We start from the raw sequence: 13683 nt of genomic DNA, 5'->3' as shown, positions 1-13683 counted from the left end.
TCTAGGTTTGAATCTGTTCTTCAGTTCCTTGAGCTTAAGAAATGCTGAGCGAGTTCGGCCCTTTTGATTTTCTGACTCTAGTTCCTTGCACATTTCATTGTAGTATTTTGCTTTGTCAAAGCAAAATACTACACCATCATTAGTCATGTCAATAATGTCATCATTGATTCCACACTCATCAAAGCCACCGGTATTGCTGACAGCATCATAACTTGTCATAACTACCATTAGTTGCCTTTATTATGATCCTTGAAATCATCCTTAATAATGGTCTTTCAAATCCTCTACGTCATCGTCATTTGTGCCTGACCCACTCTTCTCTGACCTTACTTAGTCAGACAGGATACCCAGCCAGACCCTGGACCTGGCCAAGAAGACAATACATAAGGGGTTAGGCTAAGTGAGGGGGGGGTGACAGAGCACCCTTTGTCTGCCAACTTCATGGCCAAGATCAAAATAGGGAACCCCAAAGACAAATTCTTGTCAGTATATTAGTAAGAGGGAACGAGACACACTAGTGTAGTGATTCAGCCACTTATCATTCTGAAGTTTCTAGCGGGGGGGGAAGATGGGATGCAAAATGGTATATCTAAAAGGTTCATAAAAGTAGCATGTGGTAAAGAAAAAAAATAACCACCCAAAAGATTTTATAAGTTGTCCATATTCTCTAGTTTAGACAGGAGAAGCTGATCAGGACTAGGAGGCTGTCACTTGCACATGGTCATTATATTTCTATGTTTGTATCCTGCTTCCCTGGGTACAGGGTGACTCACACATGATCTGTTCCTTTAGAGAGTGCCTGCCTTGAGGTAGACAAAGTGCTTGGGACAGACACTCTACACATCCATTCAGCAAGGAGGGAGGGGAGCAAGAATGAGCAGTGAGAATGCAATCTATGGTGAGAACCTTGGCTTTTACACTGGATGAAATGGAACCCTTGGTAGATTCTGAGCAAAGGAGTGGATTTTTGTTGTTGTTGTACGGTGTCCAGTTGCCTGCAAATCATAGCGATGTTGTGCACAATAGCCCTGAACTCTGACCAATCGTAGGCCAGTCTCACTGTCTCTGACACACCTGCCCCTATTACCTCAGTGACTGTGTCAGTCCACTCATCCTGGGTCTTCCTCTCCTGTGAAAGGAGCGATACAAGCCGCCTTGTATTCTAAAGGCCTCCTCTGTTCTGAATACAGAATTCACAGTTGGGGAGATGACTGAGGATGCACAAAAGCCAGCGCAGATGTTTTTCAGTCATTCCGATAAAAGATGATGGGCTTGAACCAAAGTGACGCCGGGAACAGTAGTGAGAAGTAGTCACTTTAGGACCTTTCGTGATGGTATAGCAGCATTTTAGGACATATTTAGATTGCAAAGTTCCTGTGGCTTAGAACATGTAATATAAGAGAACAAGAAGAGTCAAGGAGAAACCCTTGGCTCCTATCACGAGGCACTGGGGGAATGGGTTACAGAGATGATGGAGAGGGGGTTGGGGTGAGAAGAGGAGGTTATATTTTGGACACATTAGGTGTAAAGATCATTTTCGTCATCTAAACGACACCAAGTGAAAGGTGAGATGTTCATGGTGAATTTTAGGGAGCATATCAGGCCTGATTACCAGTGACGACAGAAGAATTGATGCCTTTGAGTTGTGCTGGAGAAGCGTATTGAACATCCCTTGGACTGCCAAGAGAGCTAACAGGTCTGTCCTGGAGAGGGTGAAATCAAGCTACTCCTTGGAAGCAAGGATTTTTAAGCTCCCTCTCACATGCATTGGACACGTGGTCAGGAGGGATCTGTCCTTGAGGAAGGACATGCTTGGAAGGGTGGAGGGACAGAGCAGGAAAGGAAGACCATGGATGAGATAAATGGTCACAATAACTGAGGTAATGGGATTAGATGTATTGGAGTCAGAGAGACTGGCTCAGGATAGGGCAGGGTTCAGAGCTGTTGTATGTAGGGTTACATACAGTGGCACATAACAGATGTATCAAAGACAGTGAGATTAGCTCAGGAAGGGCAGGGTTCAGAGCTATTGTGCATAGGGTCACTATGAGTCACAGGTTACTCGACAGCACATAACAAGAACAGCAACTATCAGAGCTAAAGATGACCAGTGACTAAGGTGTTCGATTCCTGTTGGTTACTCCAGTACCCACTCAAAGCAGGATCTGGTTTGGAGCTGATGAGGCTCGTCATAATGATGATATAAGAAGTAATAATCATTTCCATCTGACAGTGCTTCCTTAGACCAGGCACTGTGCTGACGGCCTTAACAGCCATTGACCCCTTCACCTTACTACCATCCTAAGGTGGGACTCTTCGTTAGTCACCCTCAAGTTGCCTCCAACTCATGGGGACCTTGTGTATAAAATGAAACGTTGCATGGCTCTACACTGTCTTCAGGGTCATGGGCATCTTCGAGCCCATTGTTGCCATTGTATGGTGCCTTCCCTCTTCTGTTACAATCTGTAAGGTTTCCACTGGCTAATTTTCAGAAGCAGGAACAGAAGCAATAGACCATTAGAATCTGTTTTCTAGATGAGGGAACTGAGCCTCAGAGTAGTTTCCAGTTGCTATATGTCCTGCTTATGCGAAATAGTTTACACGCTCAGCAAAATCCCTGCCACTGCCCCCTCCATACCCAGTCCCCGAGCTGCCTGATTGGGTCCAGTGCTGATCCGCGTGTCACCTTTCCTTCTGCTGCAGCCTGTGACCAGCTGGCTCTAGGCGTGGTGGCAATCTTCGGGCCGTCCCAGGGCTCCTGCACCAATGCCGTCCAGTCCATCTGCAATGCCCTGGAAGTGCCCCACATCCAGCTGCGCTGGAAGCACCACCCGCTGGACAACAAGGACACCTTCTACGTGAACCTTTACCCTGACTACGCCTCCCTCAGCCACGCCATCCTCGATCTGGTGCAGTATCTCAAGTGGCGGTCGGCCACGGTGGTCTATGATGACAGTACAGGTAAGTGGTGAGGTCTGGCTGGGGATAGAAGATGAGGAAAAAGAGCCCCAGCAGCAGGGGCCAAACAGCTGCGTTCTGGGGAAGAGACTGTGTTCCTTCTCCCCTTTACCCGGACATGCCACCTCACTCCTGTGCTCAGACTCATGCATTATGCACACCTGCCCACACTCACTCAACCCTTAGCCTAACTCACACCTAACTTTCCCCTTCCTGCACACGCATACTGTCATCTCGTAGCAGCATGCATACGAAAACCTGTCCTCAGCACTCGCCTTAGATCAGCAGACACTTGGAGTCACACCTCTGCAGCTGTGCTCACATTCTGCCCGTCCTCTTACACGTACGTCCCTATCTCCACCCACTCTCACACTTGCACACTCATAAGCACAGCTCAGAGCAGCCCCTAGTGTTATTGTGTACACACTCGAGCCAGGCCACCTGGGTTGGCTGAATAGCTTCTTTATGCCTTTATCTGTAGAAAAGGGAGGTCTGGTGGCTTGGTGGTAAGGAGTTGCATTACCAACCCAAAGGAATGCCATTCAAATCCACCCACTGCTGCATGGGAGAAAGATGGGAAATCTCCTTCCCTGGGATGCACTGCCCCTGAAAACTTGTAGGATGGTTAACTAATGTAGAATGATAGAATTCTGTACAATCAAGAATTTATTCATTTATCTTTAGTAAGGGAAGAATAACTGTGCATTGCATATAGGGAGCTCTGGTAGCCTAGTGGCTAAGAAGCTGCATTGCAATCCTGAAGGCATATGGTTTGAATCCACCAGCTGCTTTGGGGGAGAAGGATGAACAACTTCCTCTCATGCAATTAACTGCCTCTAAAAGCCTGCTGGAGGGTCACCTGTGGGTTGGTTCCAGCTCCAAGGGACACAACATAGTGCTGCTGCAGAGATTCAGTGACATAATTATGCAGCCAGCTAGGAGATCATGAGTGAAGGGGGGTGGGGGGTGATTGTTAGGTGCCATCAAGTCAGCTCGAATTCATAGCAACCCCGTGTACAACCAATTGAAAGCTTACCAGATTCCTGTCCGTACAATTTCTTAGCTGTGGCTAAGCCCATTGTTGGGCTCTCTGTCAATCCGTCTCCATCTCCTTGAAAGAGTTTTCTGGAATTTTCATTCTCCTTAATTTTACCCATAATTTATTATGATCCACACTGTCAAAAATGCCTTTGTATAATCAAAAAAAGTGATTAAACATCATTCTGGTATTCTCTATTTTCAACCAAGATCCATCTTCTATCAGCAATGATATCCAGCCATAGCCTCTTCTGAATTCAGGTTTGGGTTTTTTTCCTTCTATGCAATTTTCCCCCCTCACCCCTCCACCCATCAAATTGTACAACCCCATGATTAATACCTCCTCCCCCGGAACATCATCATCTCTCTGTTTCCAATCTCTCCCACCCCTCTTGGATCCTCATACTCATTCTACACTAATGGTTTCATACAATATTTATTCTTGTGGGACTAAGTTAGTTCACTCAGCATAATGCTCTCCAGTCCCTCCAAGTTAGGTAATAATTTATAAAATCATTGCTCCTGCATAGTACATTTGTGTGAATGTACCATAATTTTTCAGTCCATTCACTTGTGGTTGGACATTTGGGCTGTTTCCACGTTCTTGTGATGGTGAATAATGCTGCTGTGAACATTGGTGTACAAATCTCCATTTGAACCTCCATTCTCAATTTCTCAGGCTATATTCCAAGTAGTGGAATAGCTGGGTCATATAGAATTCTATGTTCGGCTTTTTTGAGGAAGCGCCAAACTGCCTTCCAGAATGGTTGTACTATTTTACAATCCCTCCGGTTTTATACAGTAATGTATAAGAGTTCCTTTCTCGTCACATCTTCTCTAACATTTGTTACTTGCTGCCCTGTAAAACTTTGCCACTGTTACTGGAGTGAGATGATACCTCATTGTGGCTTTGATTTGCATCTTTCTTATTGCCAGTGATTTGGAGTATTTCTTCATGTGTCTGTTTGCTATTCACATATCTTCTGTGAAAATTCTTTTCCTGTCTTTTGCCCATTTTGTAATTGAGTTATCAGTCTTTTTCTTGTGGAGGCCCAGGAGTATTCTGTAAACTTTTGTTATAAGACTCTTGTCCAAGATGGTATTACCAAATGTTTGTCCCCAGTCTGTAGGTTTTCTTTCCACCCTGTTGGAAAAGTTTTTGGTGCACACATGGATTTAATCTTTAGAAGGTTTTTTGTCCTCTTCAAGACTGTGCACTTCTGGTTGTATTTGGCTGTCTCTTTATACCTTGTATTAATGCTTCTAAGCTTGATCCCGGTTTGTCTCTTATGAACATTATGGTTTGGGGCTTTACTCCCAGATCTCTGATCCACCTTGAGTTGATTTTTGTGTATGGTGTGAGATGTGGATCCTTTTTCAACTTTCTGCAGGTGGAAGTTTTGCCAGCACCATTTGTTGAAGAGGTTATCATTTCCCCATTTGATAGCTTTGATTTCCTTGTCGAATATCAGTTGACCATAGATGTTGTTGTTGTTATGTGCCGTCGAGTCGTTTGCAACTCATAGCGACCGTATGCACAACAGCCCTAAACCCTGCTCTATCCTGGGCCAACCGCACTGCCTCTGACACACCCATCCCGATTACTCCAGTCACAAATCAATCCATCTCATAGAGCTGGGTCTATTTCTGGGTTTTCAATTCTGTTCCATTGGTCTATGTTCCTGTCATGGTACCAGTACCATGCTGTTTTGGTTACTACTGCTGTAGAGTAGGTTTTGAGGTCAGGGAATGCTATGCCTCCAACCTCATTTTTGTTTCTCAAAAGTGTTTCGCTTATTTGGGTTCTCTTGTATCTCCAAATAAATTTTATAATTTCCCTTTTAATCTCCCTAAAAAATGAATTTGGTATCTGGATTGGGATTGCATTAAACATGTAGATTGCTTTTGGTAGGATTGTCATTTTTCACAATACTGAATCTTCCTATCCATGAACAGGACACATTTTTTCCATTTCTTTAGGTATTTTATTGTGTCTTGCAGAAATGCTCTGTAGTTTTCTTTGTACAGATCTTTTGTATCTCTAGTTGGGTTCACTCCCAAGTATCTCAATTTGTGGTTGGTTATTGTAACGGATATTGCTTTCTTGATTTCCTTTTCTGAGTTCTCTTTGTTACTGTAGAGGAATCCAATTGATTTTTGTATATTAATCTTATATCCTGCTACTCTCCTAAGTTGGCCTATTTACCAGTTAGGTTTTTTTGGTTTGAGTTTTTTTTTGTTTTGGGTTTTTTTTTTAAGTCTTTGGAGTTTTCTATGTATACTATCATATCACCTGCATATAGTGACAGTTTAACCATCTCTTTACTGATCTGGATGCCTTTTATTTCCTTCTCTTGTCATATTGTCCTAGCAAGAACTTCCCAGTACAGTACTGAAAAGAATGGTGACAGTGGGCATCCTTGTCTGTTCCCTGATTGCAAGTAAAGTGTTTTTGGTCTTTCTCTGCTGAGAATAATGTTGGCTTTTGGTTTTGCATATATACTTTTCACTATGTTGAGGAAATTCCCTTCTATTCTAATTTTGCTGAGTGTCTTTATCAGGAAGAGGTGTTTGGATTTTGTCAAATATCTTTTCTACATAAATTGCTAAGATCATACGGTTCTTGTTATTTATTTTGTTAATATAGTGAATTACATTGTTTTTCTTATGTTGAGCCATTCTTGAATACCTGTAATGAATTACACTTGGTCATGTTGTTGTTGTTGTTGTTGGGTGCTGTTTACAACATGTCATTTTCCTCGATCCATACTTTGTACACCCCACATTCAGATTATTAAATGGGTGTTTGCCGCTCTTTCTCCTCATTTTATCTTGCCACATGAGCAAATGTATGTCTTTCCTTGAGTGAAAGCTTGACTCCATCTGCATCATTGAGGTAGAGGCTACTTGAGGAGACAGTTATTTCCCAGTAGTCATTTGATTGCCTTCCAACCTAAGGGCTCATCTTCTGGTACCATATCAGATAATATTCCATGGCTGTTCATAAAGTTTTCAAAGGTCTATTACTTCCAAGGCAGGACCAGTCCTTGGAGAGGGACCTCACACTTGGGAGGGTAGAGGGACAGCGCAGGAGATGAAGAAGACCCTCTATGAGATGGATTGATTTCGTGACTGAAGTAATGGGGGTAGGTGTATCAGAGACAATAAGATTGGTACAGGATAGAACAGGGTTTAGGGCTGTTGTACATAGAGTCACTATGAATCTCAGGTGACTCAATGGCACATAACAATTTCCAAATTATTTCCAAAGTGAATGGCCAGTCCTGCTTCTTAGTCTGTCTTAGTTTGAAAGCTCCACCGAATGGGTAGAATGACTCTACTGGTCTTTGAAGTACTGGTGGCATAGCTTCTATGCCACCGGCATACACAGCATCACACAAGCTACCATACAACACAGCATTACAGCAACAGACAAGCTATCATAGAACAACTAACTGACAGACAAGTGACAGCACTGAAGGTTAGATTTTCTTATTTTCTTCCTCACACTTGTGTTACAACCTTACCTGTGCTCATTCATGAAGACATCTATATACACCCATCTGTTCTGCCCTGTAGCCATTTGCCCCTACCCTGTCCATTTGACTGCTGACCTGAGCCCAGGCATGAACTACTTGTCTCATCCTCTGAAACTGAGGGAAGAAATAGAACCTGTAGCCTGCGGCCCTATGTTGTTAGCCAAAAGCTTCATAGAGGCACCCACCCACGTGCTCTGCCTCACTGGAGTTAATGCCATCATTCTCCCAACACGAATGCTTTGGATCAGACCCATTTGGTCAAGCCCTGGCCAGCCTTTCAAGTATAACCTGTTCAACTTCCAAGGGATGCCTTCTCCAGACACCTCTTGTTGGGAGGGAATTACCTCCTGCATCTCAACTCCAGGGATCCTTTGTGTGGACCCAAATGTGTATAGACAAACAAATCCAGAAAAAACCCAAACATACCAACTTATCCTTGAGTCTTGTCCAAGCTAGGAGGTAGATGATGTGTGGCTGTATAAAGCCAAGACTCTGGTCTCAGCATTTTCTGTCTCCAGAAGGAGAGCAGAAAGGATCTTCAATGGCTGTGTGAAAATTATAGAATGTATATTCAAAGGGAGCTATGAAAGGTGGCACGTAGGACCTGGGCAAGCAGAGGTAGGGGCTGGATAGAAAGAAGAGATGAGAATCATGGAGGCCACAGACCACTTCCCAGATCCTGCTACATCCTTAGTCAGTTCTGGGACAGACATACCCCTTCTCTAGTGATAGAGAAGTGTTTACGATTCATTTATGACATAAAGACTACCATGTATACACCTGGAACCTATTATTACAGGTGTCATCTCATTTCATTTCATGTAACTTCCTAGAGCTCCATGGAATGTTTAGTTAGTGCTAAGGAAACTGAGGCTCCAAGCAGTGACAAGCCCTACCCACTGTTACCTAGTGAGAAAGCCTCAGACAGGAGCAAGCACGCCCATCCAGGCCTGTCTGTGTGCAGAACCTGCGCTCGTATCCAACATGAGCTGTTTCTCTCTACTTTCTGTCCCAAAATTCAAGTCTCAAGCCATTTCTTAGCCCAGCCTCTTAAGAGTGAGTGACCTTGGCAAGCCACTTAACCCATCTGGCCTCACTCGTCCCACGTGTCAAGTCAAGAGCAACAGCATCCAGCTCGAAAGAGCCCTCCAACACTTGGATGCCTGTGATTCAGTGTTAGCTCTTGATTACCTCCTAATGGGGAGTGGGAATAGCAGGCAGAGAATCTCTCAGGAAAGACAATCAGAAGGTTGCTCTACTTAAGTCAGGATCCTACAGGCAGCTATTGAGGTTTGAGCTATATCCAAAGCCCCAAACAGAAGATCTTTGAAAGCAGGGGTTTCCACTGCTGCATGGTGGATGCAGAGCGAGGTTTCTGGCATTGAGAGATGCCTCTGCCTGGCTCTAGGTCACCTCCACTGCTTCTGTAACACTGTATAGAGATCTGTCTTAGCATCACTTTACAAATGACCATCTATGTGCTATCTCTTCTTGGACACATTGAGCTCACTGGACTTCTACGCTCGGGAAAGGGAGCTCTGCATGGCAAATACTGATGCATGGTGCTGGATGTCAGTGGGGAGGGCAAGGTTCGTCAGAGTTGGGGCTGAGATCTGGAGCCTGGGAAGTGGATAATATCTGGGGCAGGTCAGCAAGGGAGCTAATTTGATCATGAAGGTGCTTGAAACTAGGGACTAAAAGTTGGTAGAACACAGTATTACCTTGATGACGAATGGTAGGTAGCAAGAGGCATGTTCCCAGAATCAGAATATTTCAAGGGTCTGGGACATTGAACCCATGGAATAGGGAAGAGCTGCATAGCTTTCGCTATTTGCTTTGGAGATTGTGCCCATCAGGATGTTTGGGCTGCAAGCTACAAACAACCCCACTCAAACTGACTCAACAACCATGTAATTATTTCACTGAGAAGAAGTTTGGAGATGAATTTTTCCAAGATTGATTTAGCAGCTCGGTAAAGTTAGGATTTGGGTCAGAATCACTACAGTTCTTTTTTTTCTCTCATGGTCAAAACTGCTCTGGTCATCACATCTTTCCATTACAGCATCCTACAAAAGAAGGAAGAGATTGTAAACCAAAGGGGTTTTTATTCCTGTGACTCATGGCTTTAATCAGGAGAGGGAAAAAGAAAACCTATGTCAGAACCTTGTAGCAACAACGATGAACAGAAACACACACACACACACACACACACACACACACACACACACACACACACGTGGCATGGTGGGTTACATGTTGCTACATTAATCCAAAGTTCAAATCCACCAGCCACTCTGGGAGAAAGCTAGTGCAAGTCTGTTCCCAGTAAGATCTATATCCTCAGACACTGAATGGGACACTTCTAATCTGTGCCGAAAGGTTGCCACAACTCATAATCACCTGAGAGCAGTGATTTTTGTTTATATTACTACCTGTTTAGTTGCATTTCACAGATACTATAGTTTTTACAAATTGAAGGTTAGTGGTAACTTTGTGTTAAATAAGTCTGTCAGCACCATTTTTCCAACAGTGTGTGCTCACTTTGTTTCTCTGTGTCACATTTTAGTGATTCTCACAATATTTCAAGCTTTTCATAATGCTGAAACACACTTATAATATAATGCAAAAATAATTTGTGTATGCACTGTTGTTGTTGATTGTCGTCGAGTCAAGCATGACTCATAGCGACCCTATGAACAAAAGGTCTGAGGCCTTTCTATAACTATCAACATTTATCAAAGTTCATAGAGTTTCTAGAGGCATGGTGTTTAGGAAGTGGATACTATTCCTGCTTCCAATTTTATAGAATGGGAAACCAAACCAAAATACTTGTTTGTCTTACTTTGGAACAGAACCCAGTACGTGTGTGTAGTGTGCCATCAACTCAGAACCAACTCATAGCTCATAGTTCTAGTAGGTTTTCAGAGGCAGGTAATCAAACAGGAGGAGATTGCTCATCCTGCCAAGTAGTTGGTGGATTTGAACTCGTGTGTGTGTGTGTGTGTGTGTGTGTGTGTGTGTGTGTGTGTGTGTGTGTGTGTGTGTCTGTCTGTCTGTCTCCAGGCCATGGTCTTCACAATTACTTGCTATGCATCAGAGATCTGGACAGTGATTAAGTATTATAGAAGAAGAATCAATACCTTTGAGTTGTGATGCTGGGGAAGAGTATTGAATATACTATGGACTTCTAAGAGAACAAATGGGTTTGTCCTGGAGCGGATGAACCTGGGCTGCTCCTTAGAAGCAAGGATTTTGAAGCTCTGTCTGACATACTTTGGGCGTGTTGAAAGGAGGGACCAGTCCTTGGAGAAGGACATCATGCTTAAAAGGATGAAGGGACAGCACAAAAGATGAAGACCGTGGATGAGATGGATTGGCTGACTTGGGTAATGAGGATAGGAGTGTCAGAGATGACGAAATTGGGTCAGGGCAGGGTTCAGTGCCATTGTACAGAAGGTCACTATGAATCAGAGTCAACAGCATATAACAACAATAACAATGTGTGTGTGTGTGTTGGTGTGTTGGTGGTGGGTACCCCTGAGTCAAAACCGACTCATAGCTGCTCCTACAGTGGGTTTTCAGAGGCGTTTAATTGCACGGGAGGAGGTCATCTTTCTCCCACAGAGCATCTGGTGATTCACACCATGTGCCTGTGGGTTAGCCGCTCACCTCCTTTACCCTAAGCTACCAGAGCTTGTGTGTGTGTGTGTGTGTGTGTGTGTGTGTGTGTGTACACATATTTAGGATTATGCCTACTACCTTAAAAAAACACACACACAACAAACCACCATACTTTAAACTCATTGTCATAGAGTTCATTCCAATTCATAGTGACTCATTCAGGTTTCTAAGGTGGCCTAGTAATAAGGACCTGTGCTGAAATCCCAAAGGCATGCAGTTTGAATCCAGAAGAAAGATGGGTAATCCCCTCCCATGAATTAAAACTGCCTTTGAAAACCTGCTGGACGGTCAGCTGTGGGTCAGCTCTGACACGATGGTACACAACAACAACAGCAACAAATCATTACAGGAAGAGACTGCCATCTTTCTTCTGCAGAATGGCCTATGGATTTGAAATAGCGACCTTTGGGTTAACAGCACAATACATTATGCACTACATCACCAGGGGCACAGTAGGAAGAGGATTGCCATTGATTGGCTCCATCCAATTATGAGTCATCTCCCGGAACTGGTATATTTCCACCCAAACAAAATCATGGGTCTTTTAACATGCTAATAAGGAGGGTGGTACATCAGTTATCTATTTCTGTAATGAGTCTATGTAACAAACCACAGCAGAAGCTCAGGGCCGCAAACAGCAGGATTTGTTTAGCTCACAAGTCTGCAGCATAGGGGAAATTAGAGTGAACTTGGCTAGGCGGTTTCTCTGGTCTCAGCTGGCTTGCTCACATTTCTGGGAGTTGATTGGCTCTTGGTTGACTTAGGCTGGCCTTGGCTGGAATGACAGCTGTAACCTGGCTTCCCTCTACGTGTCTGTCACCCTCCAGCAGGCTATCCCAGGCATGTTCTTGTGATGGTGACAGAAGAGGAGAGAACAAACTCAGTGCACAGTTGCATTTCAAGTGTCGGTTTGTGTCATGCCTGCTAAGATCCCATTAGCTAAAGCAAGTCACGTGGTTGAACTCGCTGCAAGAGGTGGAGCAAGTCACCTGCCCGTGACTGGAGGGCACTGCCAAGGTGTGTTACAGAAAGCATAGCCATGTTGTCAGGTGTCATGGATTCATTGCCAAATCATAATAACCTTATCTATATATTTTAAAAACTCATCCCATTGCTGTCGAGTTGGAACCAACTCATAGCTGGCCTTCCATCAGGTTTTTGGAGTTTGTAAATCACATGGGCGTAGCTTGCCCATCTTTCTTCCTGGTACGGCTGGTGGATTTGAACTGCCGAACTCTGGATTGGCAGTACAACTCCTTACCCACTAGGCCAGCAAAGCTCCCTTATTTATGTATAACAGGATAAAATGCTGTCCAGTCCTGCATCGTTTTTATGGGAGTTGGTATGTTCAGATCCACTCTTGTATCTACTGTGTGGTGCCTTCCAACCTAGGGGGCTCATGTTCCAGAATGACTGTCTGGTATTCTGTTGTAGTCTCTCAGGTCTCGTTGGCTGGCCTTTCTTCCTAGTTTCTGTTAGCCTTGAAGCTCTTCTTAAAGCTTTCCACCTTCTGTACCCTGCTAGTACTTGCAAACCTAGTGAGTGACATCACTTCCAGTGTCATAGCAACACACAGGCCACTACCGTGCAACAAACTGGACGGGAGGGAGGGTGCCGAGTGTGGTCCGCATTGCCGTCTGCCTCGGCGGGGAGGGGGGAGGCTGGCTGTTGAGGAGCCCCCTTGGGATTTGCCACATCTCTACTTTCTTGACAAATAAAGGTGGAAAGACACACTCCTACTGTGAAGGAATAGAAGGGTCTTCAAAAAACCTTGTGCTTGGGGAAAGGCCCCCAGCCTAGGAGCCAGAGATTGAGTCTGCATTTGACTCCATGGCCAGCATTTTCAAAAAACCTTGGGAGTGCCACTTGATATCTTTGAGCCTCAATTTCTTTATCTGTAACTCTGGAATGAAAATTCTGTTCTACACGCCTTCTAGGACTGGGAAGATGCTTAAATAGGGTAATGAATGCAGAAGTGCTTTGTAAGTGAAAAGCATGATTCCAACAGCCATGATTCACTGCAGATATTTTGAGCAAGATTGATTAGGGAAGCAGCCAGAAAGAAAAGCTCATCTCAAGCAAATAAAGAGAGCCTCTTCCTCTGCTGGGGTGTGTCTGGACGAGCCTCTTGTCTCCTTTGGGGAAATACTGATGGGAGAAAGGTCTGGTATTTGCTGCTAGAGAGTGTGGGTCACTGTGTGTTACACAGAGTGATGCACTTGGTTGACAAGAAAGCCCTAGTGGCCTCTGCTGCAGCATCCAGCCTGTCCCTGCCATCATGTCCCTGGTCTCCAAAGCCCACGTGTCTGCTGGTGCTATGCATGAGTCTGATAACTGAGATCATGTGGACAAAGTGTACACATAGGACCTTACAGGATGAAGATGTGAATGGGCAGCACCATTCAACCAATGATGTGGAGGGAATATTTAGAAGTAGCTCCAGTTCCTTTCTCTGCTAAGGTCAACT

At 44.3% G+C, this 13683-nt stretch overlaps 1 protein-coding gene across 1 annotated transcript in view; it reads left to right on the top strand.

Moving 5' to 3' along the window:
• The window catches only part of LOC102857642 (glutamate receptor ionotropic, kainate 3-like), a 306122-nt gene that overhangs the window by 203834 nt on the left and 88605 nt on the right, over positions 1-13683 (top strand). The window contains exon 3 of the mRNA XM_006886456.1: positions 2704-2961. Within this exon, the coding sequence (XP_006886518.1) occupies positions 2704-2961 (258 nt within the window). The remainder of the gene's footprint in view (positions 1-2703; positions 2962-13683) is intronic.

Source organism: Elephantulus edwardii, unplaced genomic scaffold (assembly GCF_000299155.1).
Source record: "Elephantulus edwardii isolate Elephantulus edwardi_28Jun2011 unplaced genomic scaffold, EleEdw1.0 scaffold00049, whole genome shotgun sequence".
Classification (NCBI taxonomy): domain Eukaryota; kingdom Metazoa; phylum Chordata; class Mammalia; order Macroscelidea; family Macroscelididae; genus Elephantulus; species Elephantulus edwardii.
Note: the sequence above shows the minus strand (reverse complement) of the source record. Positions and strands in the feature narration are given on the sequence as shown.